A 15,799-nucleotide genomic window follows, 5' to 3' on the forward strand; every position below is an offset into this window, starting at 1 on the left:
CTAGTTTACATCTGTTTACTAAAGCTCGTGTACTTCAGTTTTCGTGTATGACACGGCGACGGTCTCATGAGGTCCACCGCGCCTGCACACTAGCAAACGCTCCGACACTGTCAGACTGTTTTGGCCCTGATTGCGCTCGCTCGATGCGATACGAGAGCTCCCATGAGATCCGATCAAATTCCAAAATGCGATGCTTTACCATCTCAGAGCTGGCAGGGGGAAAAAAACTCTCCTTGGAGCTGGTTCTGGCAGTGTGTTGCTTCCTCTGGCGCGGCCCTGGATGTGAAGGATTGGGAGGTACGTGCGAACTTTCTGAACTGCGAGGCTGAGCAAACTTTAAGGGGCCATATATCATGTCTCCATTAGCAGACAGCTCTGCCTTGTTCTGTAAATGACAGTGTTTGTCTGTGTCTCGCTCTCACGCACACCACCCACTCTTTATTCAAGCCAGCCTCTCAATCTCCTTTCTAATCTGCACCCCTTCTCTCTATCTCGGCCTCAGTGCTGTGATCCTCCCCGTCTTAAAATCACCATTTTCCTTGTTCCTCTCCCTCGACTGCTTTATGCCTACCTTTTTTCTCTCTCTCTAACCTCCATCCACATCCCTGGATACAGCTGTAATAAGTCACTCTGCTGTAATTTTGCCCTTCTAAAGGCCCGTAATGATGGGGCTCAGAGGAAGGCTAAGGTGGGGGGTGAGATTGGGGTGGGGGATGGCGGGGGGACTCTTCTCTTCTCTGCCCAGAAAGAAAGCCTTTCATGGGGCTTTTTTTTTTTTTTTTTTTGCAATGAGCCTCCGGGGGGAAGAGGGCGAAATTGGACAGATCAGACAGAGAAAGAGAAAGAGAGAGGGGCTAATCAAGTCACATTGTCGTTTCTATATCAAATGTAAAGTAAATCTATTGATCTGTGTGCTGCCGGAGGAGCTGAACAAAAAAAGAAGGATTTTTCTTGTACACAAAAGCCAGATGAGTAGAAGTCTATTTGCACATTGAGAATAAAGAAGGACACAGTGAGAGAGGGACGGTCGTGCTAGGTGACGGAGTTGACAAAATACCGTTGAAAACTGACTGATATTTTCTGACATTTAGCAAACTGGCAAACAGTTCAATTCATTTAGCAGATATGTCTGCCGCGGCTGTGGCAATACGGGCTTGTGTATTTGACAAAGCCAGATAAGGGGCGCACAGTGAGATTCGCTTGGCCTTCTCCGCAGACGGAGCCGGTCGACCTGTCAGAGCCCGGGTAAACACAGACATCGGATGATTTCTGAGAGATGTGCCCCGCTCGCCGTGGCCTTCTGAGCGCCTCTCCTCATGTTCCTCGCTCCACTAGGCCCCGTGCGTCGACCCGATATGCCTGCTGACCTTTTTGCAGGGTTTGAACCGCCATCACACAGAGGGGGCGCAGCCCGGGGCCGAGCGGAGAGGAGGGAGGGAGCGAGTGAGGGGATCCGAGGTGGAGGGGTCGGAACAAAGTGCAGGTCTCCACAGCCAGATTACATTACAGGAGATTTACACAATTGCCAACAGCAGGAAAAGACACTGAATGAAGGAGAGGGTTTTCCAAGTTACTGAAAGGCGCGAGTAGATAAGTCATGCAGATTAATGCATCATTTTAATGTATTCTGTGTTTTCTCCTACACTTAAAAGGTCACATACTGTAGAAAGTAATATATCCACTTCGTTTTTGGTTATTAAGCAGGTCTATCCACTATATAAATACTGTGAAAGTACCAAAACACTCCATAGAGAAAAGCACACGGCACATATTCAGAGAGAGTCGTCAGGGCATCCGTAAGGTTGTGATGTCACAACTATAACGTCACCGCCCTAGACCACGCCACCATCAAGGTTGTACCTGTAGAGCCGATGCGTAGACCATATTCACATGGCGGCCATTTTTCTCTGACGTCAAGCTCAGGGTGTGGAGCTTGAATGCTGGGATAATGTAGGCTGTTTTTTTTGTTCTGAGGTAAAGTGACAAATTATCACTTCACCGCGTCATGACTGATCAGCAGCCCAACAGATGAGGGACAGGGAAAATCGTGAAGGACATATTTCAAAGTAAAACCACATTTTTTTTAATCTGCACGCTACAGTCGCATTAGCATTTAGTCACTTCCAAGCTAACATTACTGTTTGATTACATAGAGGATGCAGGAAGAAGATGTGCATTGATGCGTGTTGACATTTTGGAAGAAATAGTTCAATGCTAACGTTAGTTGTTATCTAAGGCAATCTAATGTTAATGGGTGATCAAATATTTTAGTTTATCTTCAAATATGTCTCGACGTCCCTCCAGATTCTTTCACTTCTTTGTCTTTTCTGTGTCCCATCAATCAGGAAGCGGTGAAATCATAATAATTAGTGAGATTTCTTTCATCTGAACGAGCTGCAACCTGGAAAACAGCAGTGAGACATTTGTGCGTCTCTTTTTCTGCACTTGGACACAGCTGACAACCATCAGCTGCATGGTCATTTCTCTCCCAGCTTTCAACGGAATTGATGCATTGATAAAAAAAAACATCAAATAGACCAACCAGGACAGTCACACCAACACTACATGCAGTCAGTGTATGAACATGTATTGTATGTCCAAAGGCGTCGGGAGGGAGGAGTCATCTCCCTCCGCTGGGGAAAAAATAGGAAAATGGCAAGGCAGCACAAAAATAAAACGCAGATGCGCAAACGCATTCAAGCAGAAAATCCTTCCCTTTAATCCAATTCCTCACGCTTTATTAAAACAGAGCCAGAGAGATGGAGTCAGACAGGGACCGTGATGAAGAGACTAACCGTGAAGAGGAGGCTCACATTACACAAACATACAGCAACACACAAACACACACACACACACACACACACACACAGTGAAGGAAATCAAAGGAAAATGAGATATGGAGGACTGTGAAGAAAAAAAATAAAAGTAAATACTCTCTCTCTCCTCCTTGCGGGCTCTGTGTCTCACATAAAACACATCCACACATGATGACACATTTATGCCTCCTCTCAAAGCTGTGGAAGATTAACACAACTGAATATACAAACAACCACACACACGCACACACACACACACACAGGCAAACTAGATTTATAGACCTGCAGCCGCCTCTGTTGGGTCATATCAGGCCAGGCTGTTGTCCACTTTCTCCATCCCCTTTCTCTTCCCTCTCTCTCTCCACACCCTTCCATTATCATCTGATCATCCGCTCTGAAAAAGGCGGGTTATTTATAGCACAAGTATGTATGAGAATGATCAAGTGTGCGAGTGCACGTGCACAAGGCTTTTTGGTCAGAGGCGCTTTGTTTTTTTTTTTAATTGTCCGTCTCCGTGTTTTGGTGTATCTGGCCGGTTGTCCTTGGCCAAAATGGATGATCGTGCTAATTATGAAGAATTAAGGCCCGTTTCCCCTCAGAGGACCGGACTGTTAGCAGCTCATTGGTCGGTCAGAGGAAGTGCGAGGCCGCCCAACATCTCCGCCAGGAACGGCAACACTGGATGAGGGAGGAAGGAAATCTGGTTTCATGCTTGTATGCACCGACACACATGTGCCTGCTGGCTAACAAACATGCACACAAACAAGCAAAACAGTGGAGGCTGAGGTGTTCGAGTTGCTTGCGGTTTACAAAGAGTATCCGGTAATAAAAAACATCAGATGCATTGATGTATCACAGAAATGCAGCTTGAATTCCAGTTTAATATATTACTGCCGATATTCATTCTGGTGATTGGGTTGCATCGGCTCCAGGTTTAGGCGATATCCCAAATTTTATATCACGGCGCTGTCTAAATAAGAACTTTTACATTTAGACTTAAGTGAAAGAATTACTTGCAAGCATGACAGAAAAAGGGGACGTGAGTGTGACGCCGGCTTTTCGAACGACAATCAAACATTACAGGATATAACCTTGTGAAAGTTGGTATGCAAATTAGGAAGCCTGGATCCAGACGCACCACAGGTCCTTTGAAGGTGTACAGTAAACATACGCCTGTGTGCACAACTGTGGATGCACTGAAGCTTTCACCTCGAGCGTATGCGGCTATATGAGACGTTCAGGGTGACATCTCAACATGAGAGGCAAGCGTAATGAGATAAGAAGACTCACACCGATCACCTGGGTAATAACGACGAACAGAAAGTGTGCGCGGAACATTTGCAGCAAGGTTTTATTAATGAGGAAAATAATGCAAGTGATGCGCATGCGATAAACGCAAATAAAATGGTGTATCAGCAATCTGTAAAATATCCAGACCACCAGTGTTTTTCTCTGGTTTTTAAAAAACATCTGTGTCATTGATGAATTGCGAGCGTTGTGATTGTTTTTCTTTTGTGGACAGGATGAAATATTGCCAGCATTAGCGGCCGTAAAAGGGCCGTGACAACGTGAAAAATATCTGGCTCACTGTTTTGTGTCACTTAAAAAGGACTCTTTCTATCTCCAGGAGGGCCATATGATGGAAAAACAGCTGATTTGCGTAATATTTTTGCTTAAATGTTTTGGCCGAAGCTGAAACATTCCCAGGCGGTCCCCGACATTAAAAAATCATCTCCAGCTTAATTTTAATGTCCGTGTATAAAAACAAGCAGTTCGTCATTCACAGTGAATTTTTAATGCCCCTCGTTATGACACATTAAGATAAAAATGGGCCTAAACTGCAAAAATTAACACCCTGCGTCAAACATCTGGACTCCTTCTCTCCATACAGTACCGTCAAGCAAGCCTCTCCACATATTATTCTCCGTGATAACAAAGTGAAATCACTTAATCACTGGCACATTCCTCTTGCAGTAGGACTGGCAGCGCCACATGTCCAGAATCCACGCCAGAAGGAGGGAGAGATGAGGATGAAGAGAGAGGAAGTGCGGGGAGACAGGAGAGGGAGGAAAAAAAAAAAAGAGCCTGGACCTCCTGTCAGCTCAGTGAAGCAGAGAGGGAGGGAAACACACGCCGACATGGAGACCATTCTCTCTCTGGGAGTAACGCGCACATACACACACACACACACACACACACACACACACTTTTAATAAAAAGGTTCTTTTCTTTATTCATGGATTCATGGATGCCCGACTGTACATATGTGGGCCGACATGAACGCAGATCCACCGAAGCGCAGATTTATGTTTTTCGCAGCACAAGTTCCAGACTCTGCAGCATTTAAGAATTCTAAAAATATCCAAAACCAGACATGCAGGATGCGCACATACGTACGCAGACACACACACACACACACACGCACACACGCACACATCCACAGCAGTGAGGCTGTGGTGGAGCTGAGGACACAGCAGGGCTGGCTGCCTGGGGGAGTCAGCAGAAGGTGAGCAGAGATAAGGCTGTGTGATTGTGACTGCATGTCAGAGAGAATCTGCACAACACAACAGCATCGCACACACACACACACACACACACACACACACACACACACACACACAAACAGTCCACACGACACACAAACAGATACACACAAACTTTTTATATATGCAGCGTGCGTAACCCGCAGCAGTGTAGCAAAACAGGGAGCTTCAAACAACACGTGGACTGGATGTGAGTGTTTCTGGTACATTCTAGAGTTTATTAAGCTTATTACACGCCTGATGGTCTGAAAGACAACAAAGGCCGAATGATAAAACAGGAGAACGCACTTTAACACACGGTAAGCCGACCGCTGTACACGTGTTCAGCCCCTCCATAAGAGGAATGACTCCATTTGTTACCTGAAAACAAAACACTCGGCATCTGGGAGACAGATCCAAAGCAAACGACATCATCGCGCCGTGAAGAACATCCCTCATAAAAAGTCGCAGTAGTTCTGTTTTTCTTTGCTTTAACCTGCTGCAGTCTTTCTCTTTGTGGAATAAAACGAGAGTTGCTGCACAAAAATCTGTAAAATCACCGACTGGCGAGGCTGAACATCAAGTCAAACAGCCCCGTCTCAGCGGCTGCCTCTGCTGCAGGCTGAACACGCTGAATCAGGCAAACAGTGGCTGATAACAGCCGATTAGATCCAACAGTGCCGGGGCCTTAAATGCTGCGGAATGTCTGTGTGAGTGTGAGTGTGTGTCTGTGAATGGATATGTGTCTCATGAAAAGGGTGTGTGTGTGTTATCTTTGCATTTACCCAAACACAAAACATGCACGCATCTGTACGCGCAGGGACGTGCGACCCAGATATGTACATTTACACATGAACGCCCTCAGAAATACCAAACTCTTGTTGGTGTCTTTACGGCTGAAGAAGTTCTCACCGAGAAGTGGCACCAAAGCACTTTGCGAATAAATGCTAAAAACCCAATTTCCAGCTCAGTGTAAGCAGAGTTCTTATGTGCTGATCTCAGGCCTCCACCACACAAATGGAGATAAATCTGAAAGCACTTTTTCAATGTTGAGACTTTTCTGTCAGCACTGGAGTTTTCTGGAACACATACCTTAAAATTTGCCGCTCGCATTGACAAAAAAATGCACAAATATCATCTTTCATCTCAAACGGCTGCATTTACACTTTGAACAATCGCTGTTGGTGACGTATTCTTTGCCTTCTGTGACCGTGAAGTTTCTGCTTCAATAGAGACACATGTTGGTGTTGACATACTATCTGTGTGTCTATTGTCAGATGAAGCGCAACTAAAATAAAACATGAATTTGATCGACTGTCATAACTGCAGCCTTACAAATTCCTTAGGTAGTGCATGGGACTCCAGAACTGAATCAATATTTCATGCTCACGCAGACTTCTGACAGAATATAGCTGAAAAACATGATAACAAAACCTCAATTAGGCGCTCACAGTCGGAATAAAGAGCACCACTGAAGATCGCCATCATCTAGAATTACACTGATTTACCCCCAAAAAAATGCAAGTGCAGTCTTGTAACCAGACCAAGAAGATTGCATTTTACATCCCTGCAAACGTCGGATATGTTCAAATTTGTACGTGTCAACATTTCTACAATACGTGTCACATTATGTTCTCATTACAAATATATGAGCTGACTGCCATGCGAGGAAAGTGGTCCCTCTGACGTCAACACCTTCAGCTGCATTTACACACAAAGCATATTAACCACCTACTGCAATTCATAAAGCTCCTCTCTTTCGCGGGGAGGAGATGAATAAAAAAACCTTGAACCTAACTGATCCCTAGAAGACATGGGTATGAACTGAAGAACAATGAACTGTCGTTCTTACCAACTATCTACATCACATACACAAAAAGAGACTCAGAGCCAAAGGCCATCATCCTTGGCTTTAAACGGACGAAAACCTTCGCTTTCAGCTTTGTACGGTGGGTTTCACAGCTGTAGGGAATTGAAAATCCAAGTACAAGCAGGTCCATAACACTAGTAAGAAAGGAGCTTTTTAAAAGCAATACAAAATGATAAGCGCTATCTAAAGAGACACTGAAAAATGGTGTCAATCCAAATTTCCAAAGTTATCCATTAGTTTCAACTTATGTAGAAGAAAACTCACTGTCACCGTGGATTCGTGCAGAAGCTTGAACTCACAGGATGATACTCTTATGAAAACAAGATAATGTGGCTTCTGTGGGTTAATTAGTTGGATTAACGAGAGACTCTGTTAGCTGCTTGACAGCTGCTGGAGCTGACAGTTGTGGGCAGAACCTGCAGCTTCTGGAGGAATAATCACCTTCTTCAGGGTTGAGGTTGGCACAGAGGTTTAAACTTTTGTAGAATTAGAGTAGATTGTTCTTTCCACTCAACCTGTCTACAGCATTGAGCTGTGGAGGAGCTGAAGTCCAAAAACCTGCTGATAACAAGAGCAGAAAATTCAGTTCTTTATGTATGAATGCAGCTAGCATGTAAGGCTCAGCTAGACTGGTAGCTTCCAGCGTGGTGGGCTGGTTCCAGTGACCAGGCATCATCTCGCTCTTCAGAAACCTTTTAGCTGACATCACGGTGACTCTGTCCACACTTTATTTTTTACAGTTAATAAGAGAAATTCAGTATTCAGAAATATCAATTTTTGTTAAGGCAGAAGGTTTTTTGCTCTTTTAAGATGTCTTTCGGATGCTCCGAAGAAGTAAATACTGTGAGCACCACAGAAAGCATCGATGTCAAAGCAGTCGGCGGTCAAGCACTCTGCTCAAGCGTACATTGTCTCCCCAGCTGTCTTGGAAATTGAGATGCTGAACGAGCCTCCTCCCTCGAACATCAGTCTGTCGCTGCCTTAGAAAATAAGAGTATTTTCTTTGACATTTAACCATATAGGTCTCCCGCTGAGATGAGATTATTTCTCTTGCTTTGAATGATGTTGCCAAATGTCATCCCGAGACGCTGCGGCTTCAAATAAGACACCCACAAATGCGAAGATATTAGCACACATGCATCCGATCGGAATGATCCGCGGGGCCCATTCGGGCCGCCGACAGCACGCGTTTCTGGGGGGCGGATGCGAGCGGTTAATATGCTGAGACACAATCAGCCTGTTTCTCAGTGTCAAGTGTCAACTAAACAGCAGTGCGACCCCTCAGTTGACCTGCAACGTAAACTTGCACTGGGTTTCAACATTGTTATTCCGTGTATATATTATGGGTATGCCGTCTTAAGGGCATGCCAGCTTACCGCCCGTATGCATACTGTTATATTTGTGTGGTTTCGGTGTTTTGCATGAATATTGCTTGTGTGTGTGTGTGTGTGTGCATCATTTTTTTGGCAGAGGCTGAAGAAAGAGCAAAAGAGAGGCTGGGAGTGCGAACGAGTCAAACTTAAATGAGGGGCTGATTCTCCCCGGAGCAGAGTCCTAATCGAGGCTGTGACTAGAATGACAAAATGTCCAACTTAACTCCCGCCGCATCACTCCCAGGAACACAACCATCGAACACAACCAGCACTTAATTAGCTTCTCACTTGCTTACTTCACTCAGCTCCGCTCCACGCGCGCATGTGTGTGTGTGTCTGTGTGTGTGTGTGTCCTCAGCCCAAGGCTCTGTCTGAACACATTTCAGCAAATAGAATCCAATTTGTTTAACTTCTATTGAATACAAGTCTGGGGGATTGGCACGCAGAGAGGCTGGTGACAGTGGACTGTGAACAGTGTGTGGGATTCTGTTAACGTTCATCGCCCGCTTGTACTAAACTGGCGTTCAGAATCCGGCCACAGAGCTCTTTTTATCCAGTGCTCACCATTTATATCTGATTTTGCCACTACCAAAGCCGCGCTCCGGGCCTACCTGTGTTACTTGGCATCTTGCCGTTGCTGATCTGCTTGAGCCTCTTCTGGTGGGACTTGCCGTTGTAGTGGATCTGGGCCTGTGCGGCTGAGTTGAGCTGGATGTTGCACACCTCGCACAAGGTGTAGCTCCGCTGCTTCCTCTCCCTCTTAGGTCTGAGGAGCGGAGAAGACAGGGCTCCCCCTGGTGACTGCTCGTCCGACACTGCACCCTCATTCTGGGTGTCGCAGCAGGGCTCCACGTCCATCTGCGTGCCCAGAACGGCGCCGAACCCTCTCCTGTCCAGCTCAGCGCTCGGCAGAGGTGATGGGCTGAACGGACGTTTCATACCTGTGACAGGGGAAGAGGACAGGGAGGAAGAATAAGCTCAGGTGCCAGACCACTTTCTGCAAATGTGACTGTAAGTGCATGTGTCTGTCTGTGAAGGGCCCCAGCGTCCGCATGTGCACAACACAGCAAAGGCACAGAGTGAGTTTGTGTCCTGTCTCACCCGGCAGCACAAAGCCGGCCTGTTGAAAGCTGACAGCCGCAGAGAACACACGGGCAAAAAATACCCCTGATTCCTGAAGCTTTGTGGAGGACTGTGTGGAATCTGCCCCCCTTGTTCTTGTCTCGTGTAAGTCATGCTTGTCAGCGCCCTCCAAACAAAGTGATACCGGCACTGTGCACGCACACACGCACACACACACACTCACTAAGACATCAGGAAACAAAAGAGACAACACGCTGCACAGCTGAGGTCCAAGCCGAGGTGGGCCTGGGGTGCAATGACGCACCACATGGGGGAGACAGAGTGCTGTAGTGGGGCTCTCTGAGGACCACTAAGGCCACTTTGTCAAGCTGCTTCAGTTGTGATGACTCCATGCCTGCTTGCTGCTTCTGTGGAGGATCTCAGCCAAGTGATGCCTCAATCAGTTTGGCAAAAAACAAAGACAAAAAAAAAAAGAAGTGGGAGTCCAGGGTTATGAAACAGCTCTGATGATGTTTGCTGACACTAACGGTTCAAATTAGAACGGCTGATTTTTGGACGCCGCAGCATTAAATATACAAGCATGTGGGAGCTTGAGCTGACACACTTTGTACTGTTTGTACGCCTGCCCTGACTGACCCGGGTGTATTCAAAGGTTGTGAGGGAAGCGGAACAGTGAAATCGGAAAGAGACAAACAAGCAAAGTGATGTTCCTGTCAGGAAAAAAGGCAGCCGCGTGGACACCACGCATTTTCCGTTGAGGGCCCCGCGGTCAGAGAGAAAAAATCCTTCTCAAGGAAACGCAAGTCAGAGAGGAGAGCTGTTTGTTTCGCAAGCAGCTTACTGTCTCTATAAATAAATGAAAAGGCAGGTCTACAGTAGCTCTGTGAAGGACTGAGACATCACCAATGGAAAAAGTCCCTGAAATACACCCAGCTGTGCATCTCTACTGCTGGCTTTTTGCCTCCGCCTCGAGTTATTTACGTAAATACCCAAACCGCTCACTCACACACACACACACACACAGAGAAAGAAAAAGAAAAAAAGTGGAGTCTATGATGCATGCATACCTAGATACACACACACACACACACACACACACACACATACACACACGCTGCTAAAAAACACATTAGGGCGAGCAGCCTCCATGAAAGCTGCTATTCACGTTGCCAATCTGGGAGCACTCAAGAGGCTCCATCAGATGTTTTCTCAAAAGCCTTGAGCAGCGCTGCTCTCTGGCACCGAATGAAGAAAATCTCTGTGGTCCTTGACCACGCAACCTCCACACGTGGCCAAACTGCTCCGCCGGCCGCCCCAAATTAGCCTGGCTGTAAAAACAAACAAACAAAAAAAAAACTGAAGATAACACACAGGGAGCCGCCACGACCTCGCGTCTTCATAACAGATTAATAGACCATCTCGGAGATAAGAGCGCTTCAGATGTGCAGCCTGACAGAGCGCTCGCCATTTTGTGATACAGTTTAGTTTTTTTTTTTTTGTTTTTGAAGCAGTTTGGGGTCAATAAAGTTCACCTTATAGATTCACTGGGTGTTGGTGCAGCACGACACACAAATCGGGCCGAGTGCTGAGAGGAAGAATGTGTCTACCCGCGACACCGTCTGCATGTCGAATGCGAGCGGAGTCGTTTCAGAGCACCAGGAAAAACTTCAACAGTGACTCAAGTACTTCAAACACACACTGCGCTATTTGAGGTTAACTCGGGTACAATTTTGTTTTCATTTCCGAGCTGCACTTGCACACAAAGGCCCCCAAAACACATTTTTCGGAATCAGCCTTTCACTACGAGTGCTGCACAATTACACGTTCCTTCCTTTCTGCCAAATCTGCAGACATTTTTGGCGTTTTTATAATCCGATTTCTGCTTTTCTTTACATAATACTTGCTTCTCCCGGAACCGTGGATTCAGTCAGAGTCTGATGATGCTCGGTGGGTTGTTTGACAGTGAAATGTGAAACAGCACCAACACCGTCCTGATGGAGCAGATAAGGTGAGACTGTGAGTGTTAAACTAAGAAGATGTTTTTGTAACTTCAACTGGTGCTTCTATGGCCACGAATGTTTAATTGGTTACAGAGAGTAAGAGTGTGATGTGATGATTAATTGGACTGGACTTTCAAACTTTCAGCAGAGCCTCGGTTTTATACCCAGACAACTGTGATTTCCATTTTTTTCCAACTTCTTCTTTAAAAAGAAGGCTAAGGTTGGAAGCTCAAATAATATTCACCAAACATAAACAACAAAAAGTAAAGAATACCACCCATCAGGGATTCAACAATGAACAACAAATGGTAGAAATTCAGATTGTTACAAAGTTTGGTTTCTATCTTAAATAAACCCTCTTCCCAGACAAATCAATACGGCAGTGTTATCAGTTCTGTTCGGCTGAGTGTTTCCCCCCGCGAGTGAACCCTCTGAAAAGGAATATAAAGCACACATCCTTCAGTACCAGTCAGCTGATCATCTTCTTGCACACAGGATGTGTGTCTGGTGGTAAAGCTGCAGGACACCGGTAAGCTAGCTGTGTTCTCTTTAAAGTGTGTTCCTTTTGAAGGCCGACGGTGAGATGTGTGCACAAGCAGCCGTGGGTTGGGGGGGTGGGGGAACGAAAAATAATGAGAGAGTCGTCAATCCTGCTTTTGATTTGGATGATCGAGGTTGAAAACTCATTTCGATCAATTTTCAATTTAGTATTGAAACGATGACATTTCTGGCCATGTTGTCGTGCCACAGGAGACTGTGATTGTTTGGTTGAGTGTTAAATGAGAAAATGCTCCTTACTTTACTGTTCCATGATGACCTGCGACTTAATTGAGTTTAAAAATGAGCTTTTCAAATGACAAACATCATTTGTGAAATGCATGGCACAGCTCAAATGGGATCATGCGTTTCTCTCTTGCCGTTCACAACTGTTCTCCGAAATAAGGTGCGATGGTGTTCCAGCAGAAGACGGAGGGACTTCACCTCTCCATCAAAGTGTTTACAAACGTCCAGCTTTAGGTGGAAGCCGTGTGAGACAAGAGTCCGTGCTGTGTCTGCACACAGAGATCTGTGGGCTGACGCAGGACAGGAGATTGTCAGGGGGTAACCCTGGGGGAGGAGAGGGAGGGCGGGAGGCTCTGCCAGCCTTGCCATGTCCGCTGTTTCCGCTGTCTGATGTGCCCCTCCGCCCACACCTCCTTCCTCGGCACATGGGAACCATCAATCACTGCTGTGATCCCGCTGAAAGGCCTGGGCTCACCCGGCATAGCGGCCCAGCAATAAAAACTCTATTTATGATCTTGTGTCTGTTGCTCACTGATCCTGAAATACTATCGCACTTTCCCCAGCTCAAACTAGCTCTAACCACCAGCCCACCGCGGCGAGCACCCCCACCCATCCCACTGTGGGAACACTTGGCACCGGGGCGTTCGGCTCTTCCTGGTGCGGCACTGACTTCCAGATGGACCAGCCCAAACACCGCCGGCATGTTTAGCAGCTCCTAAATCACACTGATGAGAGCTGGACAACATGTGGAGGTCAATGAGGAAGTCAGCGGGACACGAGCACACACACACACCCACACACACACACGCGCACGCATGTGCACAGTTACAAACAAAAGTTGCCCTCAGATTCTGTCAACAAGGCGAGAGCGATTCAGCAAACATGCACGAATGAACAGAGGCATTTAGACTTGACTCAATTCATCCTCTGCTGCCCAGACTGACCTCAGCATTATAAAAAACAAACACAATGAACCAAAAAAAAAAAACAAATCCAATCAAGCGAACAAGCAGAGAAACAGCCAGAACACACATTCTGTGCACACCGCCTCTGAGGAGATAAACAGATACACGTGCGTGAGAGAACGTGGACTCCAGATTAAACAACCGCACGCAGGAAAGTCAACAGCTTTGATGGCCAGGGATGAGAGCAGTGTGGCTGCGGGTGAGGATGTACCGGGCGGGTGAGGATCAAAACTTTCCTGACAATCAACCAGAGCGCGGACAGGTTATCATATCATGTCAGTGACGGCAGATAGACATGGAGAGAGAGAGAGAGAGGGAGAGAAATTGGTGTAGGGGGCGCTTGTATAATTGGCATCATCAAAGTGTCATTACCGTCATCACCTCTGTATTGTTGTAACTGCACATCTACAGAACAGAGGTCTTTGAAGCTCAGCGTCTTTGTGTCCAGTCTATCAGCGCCGATTATGTGACGTCCAGACAGCGGCTCTCTAATGAGTGTAATTATTACAGGAATCAGTGGCGCGTTTATTGAAGAAGACTGCAGCTAGTGCGGCTGGCTCGGGAGTCGAAAACGGCTGGGGCCGAGGGTTTGCAGCCCCCCGTCGCCCCCGAGCCCGAGCCCAGGAGTAAATAAAAGGCAGTGGCACATAAATTGATGTGTTTTCTCTAATCTCTGTTTGCAGCAGTTCTCTGGCAGCGCGTACAGAGGGCATTTGTTCACAGTGCATGTCTTTGCTTGTGCGCGAGTGTGTTGGTGTGTCCTCGCTAAAATAAAAAAATAAAGACGGTTTCACCTGGGGAAATTTATACACTGATCCTATCACTGCATATGCGTGTGTGTGTGTGGGTGCAGGTTAGCACACACAGCAGACAGAAGGTATTAGAAAAGGAATTTAGAGCAAAAAGGAGAAGAGGGTGAGCAGGATAGAAGACTTATGACTGAAGAACCTGGCTAATAAAATAAAGTGCAGCTTGCTACTTCGACTCGAGTCCCACATTTTTGGACTCTTTGTGACGATCACTCCTAAAGTAGACAGGAAGCATTGGATCAGCAGACCAAACGACTGGCCAATGACATCATCACTGAAGCTGCTGCTGGACCACCAAGACTGTAAATACGGGTGACAATCACCTCCGTTCAGATGGAGATATTGTTTGTTGCTCTTATCTTACAGCAATAATTGAAGCAAGCATTTACTGTAGGTTCAATACTCGCTACAGGAAGGCTGCCTCCAGTGCACAGACTGTGCCCATTCTCCCCTGACTCTCCCGCTGGGCTGTTGCAGCTTCAGCACCTCCCTTATCACTGTTGGAGTTCGCTTTTCAACCTCTTATGCTGTCTTCCTCTTTCATGCTAAGCACACCATCAACACGCAGTTACAGTGTGTCTGTCTCTGTATGTGTGTGTGTGTTCGTTATCCCTCACTTCTTTCCTTGTTCTCAGGATATGTTTCCCACGTGCACCCTCCTGGGAACAGCTATTAATGTGTGCTGGATGGTCTCAAATAGTTTGAAAAACAGACTCTCTTTCTCGCTCTTTGAATGTGGTCGTCTGTGAGCTCACACCCACACACACACACGCACAGACACACACTCACACTCACACACACACACACACATCTATGTGGTTCTTTGTGCAAGGACAAAAAGAAAACATTTTCACATTTACATGTGCAATTACGGATTGTGTGCATTCATAGCAACATGGTCAACAGCTTTTACAGTATACATATATCCTTCTGTGAGAGTGGTGCTATTGAACAAATACTGCGGAATAAAAGCAGACTCAGACACGGTGAGCATGCAATCGTTTTCTCTGGAGAGCAGTTTCATCTCTTTTCTTAGGAATTGAGTGAAAAACTGCGCAGCATTTAAGTTGAAGTGGTGCTCAATAGAACAACATCGAAAGGATCGTATGAGATCGTATAAGTTTTCTAACCTTAGTATATCTATGCAACAATGAGACGAAACATCTGCTCCTCTGGATGCTGTTTTATATGTACATATTGCTGTAGAATGCTGAACAAGAAATAGATTAATCTCATTAAATCATATTTAGTCACCATACATCTAATCCCAGGACTGTAAATGATCAACTGCATGAATATCTTCAGGTGCTTCAGTCTACTTTAGTGATCTGCAACATATTCCGCAATAGTTTGGTGCTATTTTTATTATTCCTTGAGACAAAGGATAAAAAAAGCAGCACATTAAATACTACATTAAACATTTCATCCAGAAGGGCATCATTCATCTCGTCAACACATAGAATAAAAGTCCTTTTTGCATTGTGACTTTGAGTATTCACACATACACACACACACACACACACCTTTATGACACTTCAACATTCGATTACGACACTTTTAATGCAGCGTTGAGAATGT

At 46.0% G+C, this 15,799-nt stretch overlaps 1 protein-coding gene across 2 annotated transcripts in view; it reads right to left on the reverse strand.

The window, feature by feature from the left end:
- Positions 1–15,799, reverse strand: part of znf385c (zinc finger protein 385C) — a 136,708-nt gene that overhangs the window by 81,814 nt on the left and 39,095 nt on the right. The window contains exon 2 of one of the 2 annotated variants that reach the window (XM_030408205.1): positions 9,193–9,522. The exons of the other annotated variant lie outside the window; for it this stretch is intronic. Coding sequence (XP_030264065.1) covers positions 9,193–9,520 — 328 coding nt within the window. The 5' untranslated portion in view covers positions 9,521–9,522. The remainder of the gene's footprint in view (positions 1–9,192; positions 9,523–15,799) is intronic. 2 annotated transcript variants of the gene reach the window in all.

Source organism: Sparus aurata, chromosome 23 (assembly GCF_900880675.1).
Source record: "Sparus aurata chromosome 23, fSpaAur1.1, whole genome shotgun sequence".
NCBI lineage: Eukaryota > Metazoa > Chordata > Actinopteri > Spariformes > Sparidae > Sparus > Sparus aurata.